This window comes from Artibeus jamaicensis, unplaced genomic scaffold (genome assembly GCF_021234435.1).
Source record: "Artibeus jamaicensis isolate MK-2021 breed Jamaican fruit bat unplaced genomic scaffold, CSHL_Jam_final contig_426, whole genome shotgun sequence".
In the NCBI taxonomy this organism is placed as follows: Eukaryota; Metazoa; Chordata; class Mammalia; order Chiroptera; family Phyllostomidae; genus Artibeus; species Artibeus jamaicensis.
The window spans coordinates 3,350,612-3,374,034 of NW_026521826.1; the positions used below are offsets into that span (position 1 = coordinate 3,350,612).

The 23,423-nt window shown below is 44.0% G+C and overlaps 1 protein-coding gene across 1 annotated transcript in view; it reads right to left on the minus strand.

Annotated features, from left to right (window-relative positions):
* Window positions 1-22,215, minus strand: part of ITGA8 (integrin subunit alpha 8) — a 181,795-nt gene extending 159,580 nt beyond the window's left edge. The window contains exons 1-2 of the mRNA XM_037141295.2: window positions 21,619-22,215; window positions 20,792-20,925 (exon numbers count right to left, since the gene is read on the minus strand). Coding sequence (XP_036997190.2) covers window positions 20,792-20,925; window positions 21,619-21,824 — 340 coding nt within the window. The 5' untranslated portion in view covers window positions 21,825-22,215. The remainder of the gene's footprint in view (window positions 1-20,791; window positions 20,926-21,618) is intronic.
* Window positions 22,216-23,423: the final 1,208 nt, after the last annotated feature.

Sequence of the window (23,423 nt, forward strand, 5' to 3'; positions counted from 1 at the left end):
CCTTCCCCTTTCCTCTTTCTCAAGGGACCACAGAGTCATAAAGGCCACGTGATACGACGGAACATGAAAGTGCTGTACAAGCTGGCGAGTTGGATAATCAGAAACCTGTAAACTCAGCCTAAGCCCAAGCATGGGAAAGGACCTCACAGACATACAAGGATCACGTGAGTTGTGGTGTTCAGCAATGAAATTGGTGACACCTCAGAGTACAGTCAATGTGGCTTTGATTAAACCCAGGGAGAAAGTGCTACAGCGGTTTTGAGATTTTGAAACCTCTAAAAAGCAATAAAAAGAAGACAGCACCTCAAAAATTCAAATACACTTAGAGGAGATCCCATAAGGACTACAGAAAAGCAGGCTTTTTTGAGAGGGGAAATGGATTACAGGGGAAGACAGAAGTCAGTTCCAAATTCAGCCTAGTTTTTCTAGAGAAAATGATGTGACTGTCCCACCATGATTCCTGAAGCATCTTTCCTGCTACTAAACTGTACAACTTGATTAAAAGTGTAAATTGTGGGTTATTTTTTCAGCACCAAATTTCCTCTAGACCATTGGACCTGAATAGGTATTGATAGGAAGGAGATATCAAATAGCCTGTAATTTCATGGAATGATCCTGAGCCTCGCATTGAAACTGTAATTGACAACACTTGTTACCTACCAGTTTGGCAAAAAATAATAATATTCACTGTTTTCCAGGTAACTTGATGCAGCATTTAGGAAGGGCTATTTGGCAACATATATCAAAAATTTAAATGTAGACTTTTTTTTATTTGACCAAGGAATCCAACTTCTAGGATTTTGTTCAATGGACATAATTACACAAGTGCATTAAGATGCAATATGATGATATTTGCTGGATTATTCATGATAACAAAACTGGAAGGACTTAAATGTTCATAAATAAGAGATTCAAAAAGAAATTTCTATTACCTACAAAGCAGACTACTACCCAACTGTTACAACGTAAACAGTAGTTTGTATGCAATGATACAGACTAATGTCTACAAAATATATTTTTACTTTTACCTTTTCCAAGGCTTTAAATAAATATGGAAAAAGTACAAGGACTTAGTATAACAAACACTTGTATTCCCACCAGGCAGAGCCGACAATTTTTAAGGTTTTTCATATTTAGAAACATTGTAGAAACCCTTGGCAGAGCTCCTCGGTACCACTTCCCTCTCCTCCTCCATTCACAGCCAGCACCCAGAATCAGAAGGACACACTTCTGGCCCTTTAGAAAATAAAGTCCATGAACAATACAGAACATGGGCCTGCAAGTATCTTAGGCTTTGCGATCGCTATGGTTTTTGCCAACTCTGCTCATTTACGCCCTTGCAACCAAAGCAGCACATAGATAGTATGTAGAAGAATGGGCTTGGCTGTGTTCCAATAAAACTTTATTTACAAACACAGAAATTTTAGTTTCCTATAATATTCATACATCATTAAATATTATTCATTAAAAATGTTTCCAACCTTTTAAAAATGTAAAAGCTACTCTTAGCCATTCAGGTTTTAGTTGTAGTTTGCAAACAATTGATTATTCTTGAGTATTTCTGCATGTTCTTTTTAACAAAAAATGGTATTACGTTACCTATATGTGACAGTCTGTACATGTGCTTGACATTTAATTTTATGTTTGTTGAAAGAGATCCATGTCTAGGCAGATAGATCGGTCTATCTCATTCCTTTTAACCCCTGTGTAGAACTGTAACTCATTAAATAGCCATCTACATTTTATTTATCTATTATATTTATCTATTATATAGATAGATAGATATATCTATCTATTATATTATATTTATTTATCTATTATATATGAACATTTAGGTTTTTTCAGTCTTTCCACTAAAACAAACTTGTCTCTTGAGCATCCTCATATCCATCTCTATGTGCATAAGCACAAGAGAGTCTTTCTGGCACCAGACTAGAAAGGACATTGCTGGGCCATGGATAATTGTAATATTCATTCTGTCATCAATGCCAACTGGTCTCCAAAGTAGCTATAATTTCTATGCAGTACATAAGAGAAGGGCCATCATCTCTTGGTACTGTAGGACTTTAAAATTTTTGTCAGCCCATATGACTATGAAACGGTACCTCATTTTGTTCTGTTTTCATCTGCATTTCCCTGATTATCAGTAAGGTTATCTTTTTATGCTAATGGACAACACACTTTTTTTTCTGTGAATTACTAGTTTATATCCTTTGATCATTTTCTTGTTTGGTTATTAGTGTTACCAATTAGTATGAATTCAGTATATTCTATCGATTCTTCTTCCCACATACATATTGCAAATATCTCCTCCCAATTCTTGCTAATCTTTTGTTTATGGGAATCGTTGCCCATCTGGGATTTATTTGTGTACATGATGCAGCATAGCTACCTTACTTTCAACATGAAAGGCCAGTTGTACCAACACCACTCAGTGAACAATGTGTCTCTTCCCCCCCGAGGGTGGTAATTCCACCTCTGCAGTGATACCTCCCAGCACAGCGGAAGGGGCCCAACGTGAGCTGGCCCCTACCTGCCTCCAACTTCCCCTCCTCCCAGTCTCCCCTGCTCATTAAGTTTCAGAAACACTGACTTTCTCCAACACACCCAGCTTTTCCGTCTCCTCGTCGTCTTTATTCTCCCCACTGTCTGAAATACTCTTCCCACAGTTTCTGGCCTGGCTGCCGCCTTCTCATTGCTCAGGCTTCAGCTCAAACGCCACTTCCTCTGAGGTCCCTTCCCTGCCTTTGTCATTCAGTTTCCCATTACTCTTTGTTTTCCCTAGCCAAATGCTTTATTATACAACATGGCATTACCTAAAATTCTTCAACATATTTTTTTGCATTCAACACTTTTTGTATTAGTTTCAGGTGTATGCACAGCATATGGTTTCCTCTATAACACCAACCCTATCTGGGGTGCTCTTGTGTCTGTCCTAATGCTCACTGACTGTCTCTCCCCTTCAGAAAACATGCAAACCCAGAGATGCTCTCTGCTTCACCCCTGCATTTCCCATTTCTAGAACAGTGCGTCGCACACAGTAGGCCCTCCACGTTTGTTTCATGAAAGACCAAACTCTCACCATTCATTCAGAATTTTGTCTAGGACATTGTTCAGTGTGATCCCGTTTTTCTTTAATAATCGAATGTTCTGTGTATGGACGTGTCTATATATGTATAGACACAGAACTGTTAATGACATTGATCTTGAAGGCATGGGTGCACATGCTTCAGTGGCTTTTTAAATTTCTTTTAAAATATATTTCTGTATCATTTGAATTTTTACAGGGAGAATTATTACATCTATGATCTGGAAAGAAAAAAACCTATGATAAAATCAAAAGAGCTGTAGGCCAACCCGAGAAATGGAGATGGGTGATAACAATAAAATGGATTTCGCTTAGTCTGCATTTCTGGGCTTTGAAGGCACCTCTCTTAAACTGGCAACTCTGGTCTATGGGCAGTTGGGGTATGAATCCCAGCGTGTGGCAAGCCTACTAACTCCAGGTTCTTTTTTCATGGGAATATTCATTTCTAAACAGAAGTGAGGGAATGGAGAATGTGGTGCACATATGGGCAGCAAGCAGATTTTTTTAATCTTTTAGCTTAGTAAAATGGGAGGGATTGCAAAACGTGAAGATAGATCACCATGGGGGAGAGAAGAGAAAAGCCGAAGCTGACACAGGTGTGACCAAACACTGCATTTCTGAAAACTATTTAGAACGTCCTCGACCTCATACTAGAAAAGAGTTACTTTCCCGGTAGCCTTCAGTCATCACTTTAAGTGCATCTCCTTGGGGACTCTCTTGAGGCTGTGGCAGAAGCTGTTCAGACATCTTTCAGCAGAAAAAAAGGGAAAGAAATCCTTAAACTTTTGTTTATAATCTTCCCCATAGTCAATGTGTGCTGCGAAAGTTCCACTTAAATTGAAACTCTATCTGAGAATAGAGAATACTGGTATGTAAAGTTCAAAATAAAACAGCTGTGGTCAGAGAACTCCTTGTCTAACAGAAACAAATCCAGGAAAAGATGAGTTGAGTTTTGTGTCCCAGAAAATTAAACTTCTAAAGGTATGACTTCCAATACCCTAAAACACAGGTGGCAAACACAAGGCCGGTGGGCTGAACCCGGCCCTCCACCTTATTTTATCCGGCCTGGCACCTTGTTTCTACCTGGCAGCAGCGACAAGCTCCTTGTCCCTAGTTAAGGAGCAGTTACATTTACACAGTCCTACAATTACACTTGGTCCTTTGAAGGCAACCCCCAGGCTGATGTGGCCCCCGGTGAAAATGAGTTCGACACCCCTACCCTGAAACCACTCCTAAAAACCGTTAAATAACACCTCTAGCCTTGTTAGTCATCTTATTATGAATTTTCAAGTTTAAGGAAATACCACACATTCATTTTTCTATCCAATGTTCAAGAAATGTGTATTTTTTCAGTTTTATTTTTATATAATTGACATGCAGCACTGTGTAAGTTTAAGATGTACAGGATAATGGTTTGACATATATATATGTATATATGTATATATATGTACATATAGCCATATATATATAATGAAATGATTATCACAGTAAGTTTAGTTAACATCCAATATCTAATAGCAATACCAAAAAGAGAAAAATATTTTCCCGATGACAAAAACTCTTAGGATCTACTCTCTTAACAGCATTCATCTACACCACGCGGCATGCTAACTGTAGCCACCATGCTGTACATCACATCCTTAGTGCTTACTTATCTTACAACTAGAACTTGTGCATTTTGACCACCTTCATCTAGTGGCCCCACTCCCTGCAGCCCGCCTCTCATAAATACAAATCTGATCTCTATTCCCTTGAGTTTGAGTTTTTTAAATTCCACCTATAAGAGACATAATATAGTATTTGCCTTTCTGTCTTACTTATTTCACTTAGCACAGTGCCCTTAAGGTTCATCCATGTTGTTGCAAATGGCAGTGATTCCTCCTTTTTAATGGCTGCATAGTATTCCCGTGTGTATAAAACATCTTTATCCATTCATCCATCAATGGACAGAATGTGTTATTCCAATAAGAATATTCTATATAACTGAAATTTATTCTTTATACCATATATATATAGCATGTACAGATATGTGTGCATACACATACACACACTAGTTTTCCTGTCTTTACCTAATAGATCAAATCTAAATACCTTGCCCTCTACAACATGGGCCCAGACCACACACCTGATCTCCAGGTATGGTGTTTCCTTCCATCCAGGTAACCTCCTCTCTGTTCTTTATTGGGTCTCGCTCCCAGACTTCATATATGACATTTCTCTTGCAAATTTCCATTCCTTTGGAATTCCAAAACTCCATTAGTTGTTTCCCAACTAATTCAAATCACTTCCTTAAAAACCTGTTTTAAGATGTAGAGCCCCAAATTGAAGGTAACGAAATTTGCATAAAAATTATATGAGGTAGTCAGTGAAAGGCCATTGGAACCCTACACCCTGGACACAGTCACTGTTAAGGTTGGTAAAACCATCCACGCATTGAAGCTCATTCCTCTGGTTTAATACATTTCTTTTGTGAAAATCATAAAGTTTTTAAGTTTTAACTATCACCATTTAAAATTTTTCATATCACTCTCTAAATGTTCACTTCCATATGTAACCAAATAATTAATAAAGTGAAATGAGCCAAATGTATGCTTTTAGAGTACTGATAATAATACTCATAAATATGGGTTTGGGACAGCAATAGTCAGCAATGTATCACAATCTTCCTGTTATACAGTTTTCCTGATCCAAATGAGAATATAAATTTTCTACCCCAGTTATTTCCACGTTTACATTGCCTTCCCAAGAATAGAGATCCCATTTCCTACTTCCTGTTTTTAGTAACCAATAGTGCCTAGACAGAGTTAATTAAGACCTTTGCTAAGTAATAAATACGAATGAATTTTTATATCATGTAACAAATATCATTTTAAATGCTTTTCATATGTAAATTGACTCAGGTTGTAGTAGTCTATTCTGGAGATACATATGGATTTTTGTTGGTAAGATGCAAGCGAATTTTGGGTGGGTGTTCTGCTAATTTATATGATACAGCTATAGAATCAAATTTTAAGAAATGAAAAACATCATTTCTCCAAAGGGAAATGGCAAGCCATCCACAAGATCAGATTGAAAACAAAACCAAACAAGAACTCCCCTAATATGACACAAAAATATGAAAGGCAGAGCTGTTACAGTTGGATTGCGAAGACTGAGCCATCAACTCAGACCTCATCCGCTACAGGTCACTCCACACACTGACAAGGGCCATTTTCTCTCTCATTTCATCCACCCCCAAGACAGACACATGCTCAGACACACATACATGTGCATGTGTGCACACAGAGACCACTGTCAACTCTGATCTTTAATGATAACGCTCTCTGAAAAGCGTTCTCTGATACAAACAGCCCCGCCCCTGGAGTCATGGACAGGAGCCCTTCTTTTGCACAGCTAACCCCTTCGTCACTTCCTGCTGTCCGAGAACTATCCCTAGATTAGAACTGGCAGACACTGATCTCTTCATCCACTGGACTTAGATATTGTAAAGTCGGAGAGTATGCCTGTCTTGTTCTCCACATGGCAGTCCAGTAGGTTGGAACGCATCCTTGACAATCACTGAACCTCCTCTCCCAAATCCTATTTAGAAGTCAGTTCCTGTTGATTCATCTTTCTAAAGCTCTGATATGTCCACCTATTCCTACCCATCTGTGTTGTCACTTCCCTAGTTGTGACCACCGCCTCGAAGCCCCAGTTTCTGCAATGGCTTCCTAACTGGTTTCCCTTCCTCCAGGCTTGTCCCCTTCAAATGCACTCTCTATCCTGAACTTTCTAAAATGCAAAAATTCTTAAAGCCAGGTTTATACCACTTGGACCTTTCAAACATCACCTCTTGTCATTCCCAACCACAGTGCTTTTCTTTCTGCTCCTTGAATTTTTTATACCATCTCTCATCTCTAGGTTTTTCTCACACTTGGAATAATGACCTGGGATCAAATATCTTGTTACAGATACAGCTGGGGAAATGAGAAATCTCAATATGGCTTATATGTCACCTTCCGATTGGCAGGAGCACAGCATGCTTCTGTTTAGTGCCCAATAATTTATTTACTTCAAGAAGAAATGAAAACCTCTCAGCATGGGAACCTCAGGAAGCAGACTAAATGACATAAATCTCTTCAATATGACCTCAAAGCAATGTTTTTAAATACAGGATATGATTGGGTTTCAGGATGAAGGTTGTATAAACTTGCCTCCCAATAGCACTTGAAAATGTATTTACACTAGCTCTTGGTGTATGCTTGCATTGTCCTCAGGATGTCACCCCTGTTGCCAGAATATGTTGTAGTAAGAAGGTCCTAATCATCCTCTACCGAGATGGTTCATTTTGTGGTTTTAAAAAATCACCATTCCCAATGTTATGGAAAATAGGCAATGCAGAATTCAAACCTCCTGCACCTACAATGTGTTCTCATGGAAGATTAACACCCAAGATGGAATTGTCCCCTGGGAGATCTTAAATTCCACCCAATCGTGTAGGACCATACTATAGGGTAGGCAGAGGGAAAACGTATTCCTTCCACAAATAAATTCAGATTTACTCTTCATGTGGCCCCTGGGCACTGCCTGGTTCTCCTGTCACTCAGTTCATGCTGCCATCCACCATTTCTGTGTGCACGTTCCCCCCCCAACCTTCGCTGCCTCCTCACTCTCGGCTGATTGTTTTGGCTCTTATTTCACTAAGAAAAGGCAAGAAACTAAAAATTTATTTTCTTTGTTCTCTCCGCAAACTCACCCACCTACTCTCAGTTGTCCTCTCCGTCTGCCTTCTTTGTCACTAAGGAGGAATGGACTTTGTGCCCCTTCAAGGCCGACACTCCCAACTGTACAAAAATTCCACCCACTGTTTTTCATCTGCTTAGGAATTTGTTCCTGCATGTACCCCTTCTCCTTCGGTCATCACTGTTTCCCTCTCAACCAAATAATTCCCATTAGACTACACTATAAGAGCTTATTGGCTGTTACATTTCTATGGTCACATCTATAACAAAAACCCTTAGGCCCTGGCTGGTGTGGCTCAGTTGTTTGGAGCGTCATCCTGTAGACTGAAAGGCCATGGGTTTGATTCCCTGTCGGGGCACATAACTAGATTGTAGGTTCAATCCCCGGTGGGGGCTTGTACAAGAAAGCAGCCGATCGATATTTTTCTGTCACATCAATGTCTCTCTCTCTCTCTCTCTAGCCCTCTCTCCATCCCCCCCTTCCTCTCTCTCTATAAAGCAATGAAAAAATGTCCTTGGGTAAGGATTTTAAAAAGAAAAACAAACAACTCCTGGGGAAAAAACGACTACAGATGACTGCCTCCAGTTGGTCTCCCCCCTTTCCCTTGACACCTCCGACCACCTCCCTCAGTCGTCAAGAACTCTCTGTTGCCAAGTTAGACCTTCACATTCCAGTCTTCTTTCCACTCCAACTGACAAGACTTCCCTCACTGGCTTCATGACTTCTTGTACCTACCTGGCCACTCCTTTATAGTATTTCTTTTATGTTTTTGATCTTAGAAAGTAAACACCATATATAATGTCCCACAGCCATGAATATGTCATTAGCAAAATGCACAACTATTCATACAAAAGAGAAAAAGACTATATGTCACTTCCTGTCAGGTCAAGTCAAGAGAGGTTTTGACACTGAATGAGTCACAAAAATATTTGTTTGTATTTAAGGCTATCTGGATTCTAGAGTTGCAGATAAGAGATTATGGACCTGTGTCATGGCCTCATAGCCTGTTCATGGGCCAAAACAGCTTTGTCTATCATTGGTATTTGCTGCTGTTTTTAGTTTGCATGGTGGTGGGAAATGATCTTCAATTAAGTGCCTGGGTATTTTCCTTTTCCACACAATAGTGTGATTCTTCCTCAAGAATGAAAATTCCACAATTTACTTTAGCATCCTTCCCTTAGCTTTACTGCACATTTTCCTTAATTAATTCTGCTCTCATGGTAAGAAGGTAAAATTTACCTTGAAAATTTGATTTGAATATATTATATAGTCTTTAGATTTGTATGCAGCAACTGTAGGATAATTGTGTATTATATCTATGCAATATACAAGAATATACAGAGTGGGCCCTGGCTGGTGTAGCTCAGTGGATTGAGCGCAGGCCTGTGAACCAGACAATCGTGGTTCGATTCCCAGTCAGGACACATGCCTGGGTTGCAGGCTGGTTCCCTGCAGGCCAGTTCCCAGTAGGGGATGAGCAAAGGGCAACCATACATTGATGTTTCTCTCCCTCTCTCCTTCCCTTCCCCTTTAAAGATAAATAAATAAAATCTTTACCAGAGGGAGAGGGAAGGGAATTGAAGGGGGGAAAAGGTGAGGGATTTAAAGAAGCAAATATGAAGGACACAGGGATGAGAACTGGGGGGGGTGGAAATGGGAGGGAGGTGGGAAGCACGGGGTGGTGGGGGCTGGGATGGGAGAAACAGGCAAAAAACTGTACTTGAAAAATAACTAAATAAAATTATTGAGAAAAAAAGAATATACAGAGTGGAGGAAAAGTAGGTTAACAGGTGTAAGTACACAAAACAGCTTATTCTTGTATTACTTATTAATATTGTACGGTTTTTCACATGAACAACTGTAAACCTACTTTTGCCCCACCCTGTGTTGGAGTTTAGAGGGATTAATGAAAATGGACCAAAGCACAGTGTCCAAAGCAGTGGACATAAAAGGTAGGATGAGGGCCCAACGCATCCCATGGAAAGTCTGAATTTTAGCTTGCTTGCTGAGGCCTGCTTTGTTTTTGTTAGTTCAATCTGAACACCACATCTTCGTGAATATGCATCACATTCATTTTGAATTATTTAATTTAACTTCCTTTCCAGGTGAACTATCTTGATTAAATGCTTGTCACGGATGGACAGAGTTTAGGCAGAACATAAGTATCTATGATCAGTTTGGTATATATTACAATCTAAGGTGTAGCAACTATGCATAACATTTTCTCCCAAGCTCGATAAACCATTTGGGAACAAAAGAGGAAGGAACACCTAGGAAGTAATTTATGCCAACCCCACGCATGTATTATAGCTTCCAGTGTTGCATTTCTCTGAGATCCTGGTCAGTGTGTGTGTGTATATATGTGTGTGTACACACACACACACGTATACACACACAAACAGGGAATTTAAGTTCTAAGCTAAAACAGAAGATAATAAATTTGCATGTATATACCTTAACACTGGATATAATCTAAAATTTATATTACACACGATACCAGTTTTGATCACTCCAACATGGGTACTAATTTTAGTGTGACACTCGGGCCACCTCCCCAAGCTGAACGCTTCTGCACGTATCTCTCCGCTGCACCTATCACTCCAGTACAGCTGATACGCTCGTGCAGTGCTGAATGTGTCCATTGCTGAGCTTTTATAGAATCTCTGGCCTATATGTCTGGCCACCATTAAGATAAGATATTGCATGGTATACACATAGAATACATATATGATATGCCGTCTCTGTACAAAAAGCCTAAAAATTGTAAAGTGAATTAAAAACACAGCCCTGCTTTGCATGGCCTCAACAACACTGCAGGTGACGGCACAAGTACAGGTGAACACAGCACAGGATGCACAGACTAAAGGGCTTCAATGAAGACCCATCTGAAACACCAAACAGTCCAGGTGAGGAAAGAATTCATGTCATCGGGCAGACCTGGGAATGGATTTGGCAGGATGTGAAATCTGAATAGGATCTTGAAGGATTAATAGGACTTTAAAAAAAGATAAAAAGAGATGAAAAAGTATGGCTATTCCAGGTGGATGAATCACACAAGCAAAGCTGCAGAGGCGAACTACTTCATGATGCAACTGAACCACAGGGGATGAAGCGCAGAAGATTCTGGGCTAGATTTTCTGTCCACTTGGACTTCCCATCACCTCTCAAACTGAGTGTTTTCCAACAAGACGTAGATTGCCTGCCAACCTCCAGCCATTGCCCCAGTTCTCATGCCCCAAACCTCAATAATCATTTTAACTTCACTTCGTCATATTCAATGCCCACTAACTGATAGCATATGTGCAAGTATTAACAGTAATTGAATACTAATATCAGTGTTTTTATACATCTTTCTCAGTTCTCTGATATTTCTCTAAATGTCAGTTTGCTCCAGGACTCAATGTCAACCTAGGTCTTCCTTCTTCCTCCCCCTTCTCTTCCTTTCCCTCCCCTCTCCCCATCTTTTCTCTTCGCTTCTCCTCTCCTCTCCTCTCCATTCATACTCACCCCCTAAGTCATGGTCTTATATATCATTTACATGCTTATGACTTCCAAATTTAAATCTCCAACCTCTTGCCTGAACTCCGGGTTTATTTACCCAAATGCCCATTTGACATCACTTGGATGTCTAACAAGCATCTCAGATTTCACATATCTGGACTCAACTCTTAATGTCTTCTCCAAGACTTGCTCCTTCTCCACTGTTTCCTGTCTCAGTCCCATTCCTCCAGCCGCTCAGGTCAAATTTTTCTTTCTTCTGTACCCTTTATCTGATCCATAATGAAATCTGACCAACTACACTTTCAAACAAATCCCAAATCCAACCATTACTCAATCCTAACTGCTAGTACTCGACCCAAATCATACTTCTCCATCCCTGGCAATGGGACTGTCTCCTAACTAGTCTCCTTCCTTCTGTTCTTGATTGCCCACAGTCTATCACACTGATCCTTTTAAAACATAATTCAAATTATGTTGCTTGTCCACAACTTTAAAAGCACCATCAGCTGCCCATCACTCTTGGAATAAAATCCAAAGTCCTGGTCTTTAAGGTACTATATAATCTCACTTATATCTAGCTCTCTGGTCTCATTTTCTACCACTGTTTCCTATACGGAAGATCATCCTGGATTATCTGGGTGGTGCGAATGTAATAACAAAGGTAATTTAAAGTGAAAGAAGAAGGCAGAAAAGGAAAACCAGAGAGAGACCTAAGACTGTGAGAAAGACTCAGCCTGACATCACTGACTTTGAAAATAGAAGCTGTGAGGGGCCGGAAAATAAATGCGAGGAAACAGATTCTCCCTGAGAACCTCTAGAAAGGAACGCAGCTTTGCCAACACCTTGACGTTAGCCCGGTGAGACCTGTCTTAGACTCTGGCCTCCGGAAATGTGAGAAAACTGAACTGTGCTGTTTAAAGCTGCTAAGTATACGGTAATTTGTTACAGTGGCAACGGGAAACTAATGTCCCACTCACTGAAAGTAAACATGCACACACACGCCACTCCCTGTCCTCTGGTCTCCACCTCACTTTTCCTCAGCTCGTCGCTGGTTATTTGCTGTGCAGCCACAGGGGCGGGGTCCTGGGCTGTGCTCACGCTACCCTTGCAGTGTCTAAGACAGCGTTTGCTCTTGGAAAGTCACCAACACTCGTCTAGTCACTGAAATTAAATTCTACTGTTTGCTAGCACTAAGCTTTACTTTCAACTCCACTGTTCCCTTTAGATTACATTTTTAGGAAATAAAAATAGGTTAAAATTAACCGAAAGGTACTTTAAGGGGGGAAAGACATGATGACTTAATGGGAAGTCACTCGAGGAGCCTGAGTCAAAGAACGAAGGGCACTCCGTCTTCCCGGACGGCACTGTCTGTGGCAGGGAGTGCAGACCAGCCCGAACAGGTTGAGGACTGACCGTTGCTGTAAAAGTCTCACTTATCTCCCCATCTGTGGAAACTGTGTCTGTGTTCTGCCATAGCTGTGGGGATTGGAACTGCAGTCCCAAAGAACTATGCCATTACCACGTCCCAAAAATATGTCCTGCCAACTACATCCACTAGAAATAGAAAACCTGTTTGAACTGCATTTCCAAAGAAAACCTCTTTTACTGCATTTCCTTTCCAGTGTTCTTTTAAAGGTTACAGATACAGTTTTGATAGGTATGGATAAACAAAGTGTTAGATATCTGAATAAGCTGGCCACCCCCTGGGCGTGCTTTGGACTACCACATGTGAGGAGGAGAAGTAAACGTCAGTTCCTGGAAGAAGCCTCACCAGACATGGAGCAGTCTGCCATGTCTTAAAAGCACGTGTCAACAGAAACCTTCATTTTGGGTGAGTCCTCAGGTGAATCAAACTGCTTTTGAGTAAAGCTGAGTAGGCTAAGACAGCCAGAAGAGATTAATTAATTCATGATGTTCTTACAGTGGAGTGGGTTCACAGAACTTGTTATAAGAGGCCATAGCAAAAATCAGAGTTACCACGGGTCCAGACAATCTTCTGGACCTTAGAACATGGAAGGCATTTCTACCCACTCATAGTAAACATAGAGTGTGAGTGAGCAATAAGCTTTGGTTGTCTCAAGCCAGAGACTCGGGGCCATTGCTACTCCAGCAACACCTGGGCGTGCTCTGGCCTAAGAAACATGAGGAGAATTAATGTCCTCTCGTATGTACCCAGTGGGTTTATCGTGTTCATGAATTCTCAGTGCCTTTGCTAGGAGAATGAGCACTGTGAGTCTCATAGATGGCGTGACTGCCATTTCATGTGTCACCTGGCTGGATCACAGGGGGACCAGATCCAAGAGGGCACTCCCAGATGGAACCAGCAGTTGACTTGGTGGACACGCTGAGGCAGCTTGCCCTCCCCTAGTTGCTGAGGGTCTGAATAGAACAGAAAGAAAGAGGAGAAAAGAATCTGGCCTCTCTGCCGGACGCCCCAGCCAGCCAGCGCCGGGCCCTGATCGTCCACCGCCCTCAGCACAGCTGGCTCTCGGGCCTTGGGCCTCGGCCTCAGTGGTGAGGCTGGCTCCTCCGCATCTCCCGCGTGCCTGTGGCAGACGGCGGCCTTCTCTGCCACTGCCATCGTGGGGGCCGGTTCCCAGGGTAGGTCTCTTCCTTCACATCTACGTCCATAGGTTTTGTTTCTCTATGGAAACTCGACTAATATGAAAGGGGAGTGAACGCAGCCATTTCCTCTGAAGGAATTACGTGTTCCTTCTTGGGACTGCAGACACAATTTTGAAGTTTATGTTTTCTCTTAACATGAATACAAAAGCATTCCCCATATTATTACCATGATTCTTGACAAACTTCATGTTCATGGTTATACAATAGTTACTTGTTGGATTATGCCGTAATTGACTTGACTATTAATACTGAAGATATTTTAAAATATTATTTTTAGGGTTATGCCCCTTCTTCTGAAAATGGGTTTGCAGTAACTTTATTAATTTAAGAGAATTAATTTCTGAGACATATGTCCTGTTCGGAATTATAAAAAGAGAGAAGCCTGATATTCCAGCAAACACTTCTGGAAGATAAGATGTTCTGGGCGGCTAAGAAAGAAGTACCAGAGCGTGGACCCGGAGTGGGTGGGCACACGTGTGTACGTACCACACGTCAGGGAGAGAAGCTGTGCCGTGACGTGTTGTGCTATGAAGATGAGGTGTGTAAGCTGTGGGGCAAGAGGCAGGTGGCTTCCCTGGAGACATATGGGCAAATCATTGAGGAGGATGATTGGGACAAATCGGAAACAAAGCCATCACCTGGCTGAAGGAGTGGGCTTGTCGCCGCTACACCTGGGGTGACAGGCTGTGTGTGATGTGGGCTGTACGTGGTCCTTGCGAGAACCTAGTCCTATGGCCTGATCTAATCCCTTTGTGTCCGGGAAACCGGGGCAGACCGATAGAGGGGCTCTGCCAAGTCGGACACGGATCCGTGTCCGTATGGTAAATATCGGAACTAAACAATAAAAGTGTCCTAATGGTAATAAGTAAATGCTCTGCAGTGCAATTATACTGCTTTTGATAACTACAACTGCGTGTTTGAAGCTGGACCTTCTTAACTGAGTGATGATCACGGGCGCCATGTCTGAGCCTCAGTAAGGAAGTGACAGTTACATGAGCACTGCTGTTCATTACAGAGATCCATCATTCCTCACCAGGGCTTCAATCGAAGTTCTCCTATCAAACACATTCTGAGCGTAGTAGCATCCTTATTAGAAGAATGGTAAAGAACGTCATATGATGATCTGATTAATCGTCACCCTGGCTTAGAGGCAGTAGCCTGAGCACTCAGGGGTCGCAGGTCCTCGTACTTCCAGTCCTTGTCTCTCAGGCCCCCCTGTGGTCTAAGGGCTGACTGCCCACAGGTTCAGAGCAGTGGCCGCAAAGCCACATTCAATCATCAGATCGAATATGTAACTTTCCAACATTCTCCATACCATCTTTTTTCCCCTCATTTTTCCATTCACATGCAGTACAATTGACTCTTGGTGATGTGTAGTTCAATGGATTTTGGCAAATACACACAACTGAATCCACCACAGTCAGGACTCAGAAACTTCCACCCCCCCCCCCCCCCGAACGCCCTCATCCTGCCCCTTTGCAGACAGCTCCTCTTTCCTATTCCCAATGCCTGGCAGCCACTCCTATAAAGATTCATTTTTGCAGTCTATGTCTCCATTTTATTAACACAATTAAAAGGCCACATAATCACTCTGCAGGATGCTTGTGGACACAGAAGCATCCCTCAGTTCGGCAGGCCTTTGAGGCAAAACGCTGGGCACCAGAAGCCCAGGAACTGGCCGACCTGCAGGGCCGAGGGTGGGCAAGACTCCTGCTGAGCTGGGCCAGGTCCACACAGACCGGCCCCGGAGGAGCAGGTGGAAGGTTTTCAGTATAAATGGCTTATTCGTGAGTCATGATTTGCTTATCTACCTTCAGTCTCTGTATAACATAACCCAGAATTAAAACGATCGTTCAGATATTTTAGGATTTTGTCATACAGGTAGACTTTTCCTGATGGACTACATATGATTTCGTGAAGACATACTTAAGCTGAATTTGGCAAATTAAATTTTTAAGTGAACACTTTCAATACGATCAATAATTAGTCTTTTAACTCCCTTTCTCAAAAATTTATATTTGTATATCTGGATGGCATCAATAAGGGCACAGACAAGCTTTCGGCAATATTGGCAAACTCTGTTCGGTACAACCGCAGATACGAGACTCTTTCGCACGACAGGTAAAGTCTGATCGTGCACATCTCAACAGGCCAGTTTAAATGTCAAAGTGCGTTTTTCTGCTTCCAGAATAATTTCAAGAGTTTCCCACATTTCTCCCAGAAAGCCGCAGCCACTGCTACACCGACCATCCCTGCCAAACACCCGAAAGCCTGTTCCATTGCACAGACTCCCAACTTCTTGAAAGAATTTTGCAGATTAAACAACAGGCGCCTAACGCTCATACAACTCAACTAGCCGTAGAGCAGATCTGTTTCCCATTTCTGGTTGGAGTTTCAAGGACTTCCTTTTTCTAATTGCTTCCTCGGTTGCTGTGTGATGTAGGGACCACTGCCTCCTCCTTTCTCATATCAGGACTTGATTGCATTCTGTCACATAGAGTTCTGAGCCAACTGGGAGACATTCTGCAAATTCGGCTACCTCTCCCAACTTATGGGCATTGTCTACGTCGCAAATCACGTTGAGAATGAGTAAACCATCCCTCTGAACCACCTCGATGCCTCAGTGAGATCAGTACTTAGCAGCGGAAGCTTCTGCCCTACTAGATGGGTTTATGCATTCTTAAAAGAAGCAGGTTATCTCTGGGCTGCCTCTCCCCCACCCCTCTCTTTTTATTTTCATTTGAACTTTCCAGAGCCCGGATTTCAGTTCTCGCTGAGTTCTGTCACATGGGTGTTATTTCCTCTGTCATTTACTTGGGTAGCTCTGACCTACATTTTTCTTTTCTTTGTTCCTGATTTCTCTCTGAGGAAGCTGGAAAAGCAAGACTTATGTGCCCAATATGTTTCCCAACCCTCACATGAGGAAAAGGGCGCACCCACGACTATCAAAAAGCAGCCCCGTGCCAGTCACAGCACCAGATGCTCTCTGGTGCTTCCCTTTGCACATTCGCTCAACACAAAGTGAAACAGACCCCCCACCCCAAAAGGCTTCCGGTCTCCAAGCCCAAACACAATTCCAACAAAAACTTTACCATTCCAGAGTTTTGAATACCTTCAACAAATTATCTCCATTTTAAGGGGCTATGTTTTTTTTTTTTTTTAATCTGTGGTGGGGGGGACTGCAGGTAGGAGGGGTGGTTGTTTATTTGTTTTACACAAAGATACTAAATTAAGGCCAGCCAAATCCTACTAGTCTTTCTCAAACGACTTCCCAACCTCAATGGCACACCCCACCTCTTCTGTTCACTCCTTATCTGGGTCCGCAATTGCAGGTGGTTCCCAGCTGTATTTTCTCTCCATCATTCGTGCTATGATGATGATTCTCATTAATGAGCACTCGCCTTATCGTTCTCTTCTAAATGTTTCATTTGAGCACTTTAAACTTTGTGTACTTCGCTTCAGTTACAATTGTTGCAATTTGCCCTTTCCCCATCCCCCCATGGGTGTCTGTCATTCTGTTTCACTCACATCCCCTTTTAACGCAAGGGCTGTCATCTAGCAGTTTTTATCTAATCCACACATGGGTTTGGAAAATGTAAGAAAAAGAAGAAATGAATTTGGCAGATGTGATGATTTAAGTTAGGATGGGGCATAGTTTAGAGAGTTCCTGAGGCAAAAGTGAAAGAAATCAAGTTGCTGGGGGGGGGGGGGGGGGGGGGATTTTCTTCTAGTGAAGTAAGAGAGAAAGACAGAGGGGAGATGAGAGAAGTGTTTTCTTGGAACCACTTGATTTTGTACAGAGCAGGAAAATTATCTACTCTTTGCACTTGGCACCTCCCCCACCACCATATGCTTCCCTAAAGTTTCCTTTTACTATACTTGAAAGGACCACAGATTTTAATAGTATTCATGCATTTGAAGTGCTAGGCTATTCATTCCCAGCTTCCTCTCTTGTTGCATTTATGATGAGAAGTAATAAAAAAAATCCAAATTATATGATAATGTAAAAATGATTATTTAATGAAAAATTTAAACTGAAAGGCAGTTTTAAAAAAAAGGCAGTTGACCTTAAAAATAAACCGAGGTTCAAGATCACAACCATATTCAGGAACTAAAGGATAGGCCAGTCTCCTTCAGTGTCTAGGCTGAGAGAATTCAGTAGGTTACCATAGTAGATACCCCAGGGGCCCGAACAAGGCCCCTGCGACAATGTCATTAAAAAGGCCAAATTTACTTAGAATGTCTTGAATTTGGATGCAATAGTCAAAACAGACAAGGTAAAGACAGGGGGAGTCATGACTACCTTTACTGGGAAATATTTTCGATTTTATATATATATATATAATATATATTATTCAGGGATATATATATACATCACACCATTACATGACTGTCAGTGTGTGGGGGTCCAGCAGTCGGAGCTACCACTCTGTCCAGCAGAGAGCTTTCCTTGCTCCTTGTGGGGAGACTGCCTTGCGGCCAAGGAGGACACTGAAGGGCAGGCTGGCAGGAGCTGCAGCAAACCAGAGGGCATATGCCCACCAAGACAAAGGCTGCTTCTACAACCTCTGCTTTCCACAACCCTCCACCAAGGGCTTTTCCCTCCAGAGCTTCTCTATAGGATCGTTTGGATTGGTATTTGTGAAGCTAACTTTGGGGCGAGGGAATGGAGGAGGGGACTGGAAGGTGAGCTGTGAGCGCCTCAGGTCCAGCTGCGTGAGGAAGGAAGACAGGGCGAACGGGCCTGTTTGGGAGCAGACAGACCTCTTTCCCAACCCTGCATCTACCTCTTACCATTATTTAAACACCTTTGATGTCAGTTTCCTTACGCATGAAATGAATTTCACACGGCTGTTTTGTCTTGTTTTATGGATTAGAAATAGTGTGTAAAAAATGGCTGGTACCTAGTAGGTGATCAATAAATGCAATGCATCTGGTAACACTGACTGCAAGACCCATGGTCAGCAGTGCCTATGATTCTGCCTTTTATCTTTGCTTCCAAGATCATACTCTACCCAGAGAACAGATGCTGAAACTGGAAATAGCTCTACTGGCTCCTGCTCTCCCTTCTTCTTTTTCACAGCTTCGCAGCAAATGGCAGCTACTGGCACCTCCTCGTCTTGGGGGTGCATGGGTAAAGTGGCAGGAAAGATGCGTAGAGTACTGGCAGCCACTCGGTAGCAAGCACCTGAGCTGAGGTCCTCTGACTCCTTCTCCCCCACCCTTGCTGTTCTCAGGCCTTTCCCAACAGCAACTAAGGTTCCTGGGCCCACAGTACCCCCTGATGGCTAACTGGAGAACTTCCTTTTCTCAAGGATTCTATTCTCTCTTAGTGAAGCTCCCGCAGGCTTTGTTCATTCCTGTTGATTCCGTCATGGACCATTCATTTCCCACAAATGTTCTGTGGCCTCCTCTGCCTGGCTTTTTTTCTAGTTCATTTTTTGCTCAGTTATTTCAGAAATATCTACCTCCCTTCCTCTTGTTTTCCCTTGTTATTTATTTATGAATCCTCAAATGACTACGGTTATGGTTGCTAAGAATCATAGTAGGACTAGCACATCTGTCTACCAAGAAAAAAACCCATACATTTAGAAGTAAAACAAGACCTATTTATGATACTTTCAGAACTCAGGAGGTCTTTTTCAGAGCCCGGACAGAGGATGCCATCTGCCCCTGCTCCTTCCTCGGGTAACACTGACCTCTTCTTGATGTCCTCATTATTCCCCTATTTATCTAATGGTCACAATGGCACTGGTTTGTCTCCTACTATTTCATTGCAAATATATTTTCCTAATTTGGTCATAACTCAAGGTAATGCTTGCAGAGTATTTCTCTTTTTTGAAATTATTTCCATAGTCATAGAATTGCAATTATTTTCTCTTTTAAAATAAAAAATGCAAATTAGGTAAAGTAACAGGTAAATGCCATCTATCCAATTTCACCAAAATTCTATGGAAATGGATTTCCTACCTGACTTCTAACTGTACACTAATGTAATAATAATGAAGCATGATGCCATAAAATACCTGCGTGGTGCAAATTTAAATGACTGTTCATCGAAGAACATTATTTGAACTTACATAATCACATTCTTCAGAAAAGAGGTATTTGCTTTCCTACAACATATACCTTTGAATTCACAAAGTTGTGGAGGTACAAATTAAAACATTCAGTGTTAATGTTTTTTGAAAGCATTACGTTTAACTTGTTTTCTCAGACCCAAAGAGAAAACACCAGAGGAAATATAACCAGCCTGAGTTGTTTAAAACGTATTTTCCCTTTAATTAAATAAGAAACATGTGTCTAGGGATTTTGGAAATGAATGTAATCCATCCACACTCTGCCTGTACTAGTTTGCCTCCAATGTCCAATATTTTGAAAGAAAATTCTTTCTTTCTGTAAAGAATTAAACAGCAACAGGGAGCGAAGTCTGGGTCTTGCTCCGGGGTCTGGGCACTGGCGATGCCAAGGGTCTGCCTTCTCCCAGACCTGTCTTCGGGGAGCAACCCAATTCTCTCCACAGTCAGGGTTAGGGTACGACGTTTGCCCTTCTCCAAAGCATGCACTCACCCTGCAAATGCTCACCCCCGGACGGCGAGGAAACAAATCACTAGGATGTATGCAAACACTCCAGGTCAAAATACTCTTCCCTCTCTGGGGTCCACTGACCATGTTCCTCCCACTCAGGCTTTTTTTTTTTTTTTTAAACGCTGGTTTCTCTAGGGACCTGCGCAGCCCACGACACAGACCTATCGGGCAGGCCAAATGAGGACAAAGAAAGCAGGGGGTGACTCCAGGATGGCTCTGATTTTTTGAAACCAGGGCCCGCGGTTGGGAATGACAAACTTCACTTACTGGTGCTGTCAAACGGTATCTGCTTGCACTGCGCAGACCCCTCGGCGGGCCAAGGACAGTAATAGACGGCTCCCCCTTCCACGATGTCTGGCTGGGTGGTGTTGGCTTTGGGCGCTCCCACCAAGACACTCGCTCTGCGAAGGGGATGGAGGAAACCACGCGCTGAGAATCCACAACGCGCACGGGAGATGCCGCCTGCGGCCGCGCGCCCACTCGGACTCGCGCGGGGGTCGCGGGCAGAAACGTGTGTGAGGGAGCCGACTGTCCAACCTTATTCCCTCTCGGAGACCTGGGGGCGTCTGAAACCTGGTTTGGAAGAGGGTGCGAATAGTCCCGACTCCTCTCTAGGTGGAGCTGTGCAGACAGTGAGAGGAGAGGAGGGGGGTGGGCTGCGGGGGAGCAAAGGACGGAGCCCAGCTGCTGGCAGCGAGCAGACGGCACTTGCGTCCAGACACTTAATTGTTACAGGCTATATGTAAACAGACCGTGTCGCGGTCGTTGTCTTAATTGGCCTGAGTCGGCTGGGTCCGGTTTCTCCTTTGTGCAGTGCCAGGGTCCTTGCACCGGGAAGTCCCCGACACTGGCGTGTTCGGAGCAAGTGGCAGGTCTCTAGTGTAAAGGGCACGAGGCACGTTTAGCCTGTCAGGGGGGCGAAGAGGCTGGTGGCGGGGAGCGGGACGGCGACCTTAAGTGGAGAGCGAGAGGGAATCGCAGGGATCGCCTTCGCTCAGGCTGCGGGACGGGCGCGGGCCGGGGCAGAGGGGCGCAGACACAACCTGTGGCCGGTCTGCCCCTGCGCGCGCGAACTCCGGGCGCCGGCGACTTACGTGCGAGCCGCAGGTATGTGGAAGTCCACCGCGTAGCCGAAGTAGCTGCCCTCTGGGCCGCTGTACACCGTGAGCTTGTCCACGTCCAAGTTGAACGCCTGCGAGGCGGGGGACCACAGCATCCCCAGCGCGGCGGAGAAGCAGCAGAGGGGCGCGAGCGGCTGCGCCCGGCTGCCCCGGGGACTGCGGCGGGCCCCGGCAGACATCGCCGTCGGCCCCGGCGGCTGCTCACTTGGGAAGGGGGACCCCAGGTGGAACCCTGCGGGGGCGGTGGCTGGCGGTCTCCAGCTGCCCGCGTCCCCGGCTCAGTGCGCGCCGCGCATCAGCGGTGACAGCCCCGGGCGCTCTGCCTCGCGTCTCCGGAGATCTGCTCGCCGCCAGCTCTCAGCCGGCGCCCTGGCCAGCTCGTGGGCTGGCCGAGTGGATCCGAGCCCTCCTTCGGCAGCGGGCGGGGGGCCGGGCGCTCTCGGGGCGCCTCCTAGCGGCGAAGCCGCGGGCTGCGAGCGGGAGCCGGCGACTCCGGGGCCGCCCCAGCCCCTGCTGGCTGCAGGCGCCAGGCGCCTGTTTGGACTCCTGGTTTTCTATTACGGTTGCATCTCAAGGACGATCTGAGTCTCGTACATGTCAATTTAAGCGGTTGCTTTCGGAGGGCGTGCCCCCCACGCGGGGCGAGAGTTTGCTCCAGTTTGTTCCACATGGAAGAATGTGAAAACGTACCCCTCCATGCGGCGGGATAAAGCGTCTTCTTTACATAACCTCTGCAGTCTGAAGACCCTCTGGGCGGATGCTTTTTTTTTTTTTTTTGGTCTGTGACAGAGAATCTAAATCGAATAACCCTCTCCTCTTCCAACTCCTCCTCAGCTTGGTACAGAGGAAACTAAGAAACAAAGAAAGTCTTGAGGTTTTATTTAGGACTTTTTCAAAGGCACGCAGGGCATGTTAAATGTCCTGTATTAAATCTTCGTGACCCTGTGTAATTGTGATGAAGATCAGCAAAGTTAGGAATGCTGGAATTCACAGTTCACCCTCAGCGAGGGCTCACGGTGTAGGCTGGAATCCACAGGAGCTCTATCATTGCTCTTTCTGTGCCTTCTCCTTGGGGGCAGAATGAAGAAGGAGTGGGCAGGAGAGGGCCATGAGAAACAGCATGGATGCCCTTGCATACCCTGTGGTCCTCCAGAGAAACAGGGCTAACCTGAAACAGAGCAATTAAACTGGTGGGCAGGGGGCAGTGTGGGGACAGGAGAGGTGGGTAGTTTACAAAGTCGTTTAGGGAGATTTGGTGGCGGATGTAGACTTGAGCAGGAATTTAATCCTTGAGCAGGATTGGGGCGTTGTGTACAGAGAAGCTGAGGGTAAGTGTTAAGGATATAAAGACCAGGGGATAAAACGGTTGTTCAAGGGAATGGAATAAAAGAGGGCATTAGGGAGCGGTAGGAAGTAGGGACGGCTCTCGGAGACAGAGGATCTGCATGCCGAGAACGGTGATTGAGGCTAAGGGAGGCAGTTCTAGAGCTGAGGCTTGACGTGCCTACAGGGATTCAAAAAGTTTAGTGGCCAGGATGTGCGTGGGGAGGGTGAGGGGGATGAGAGGGGAACAGTCGTTAGAAGAGAGAGAAAGCAAAGAACCTGTTGTCCTAAATAGTGCATTTAGGGCAATGAGGACCTCCATCCACGTGGTTAAGGGGAGGAAGGGAAGGGAGGGCCACAGTGTTCATGAGAAGGGGAGGAGTCAGGAGACTGCTGGCAGAATGAAAGTGAGAATCTAAGGTGAGTCTGAAGGTATCTACTTAGGAGAAAGAGTA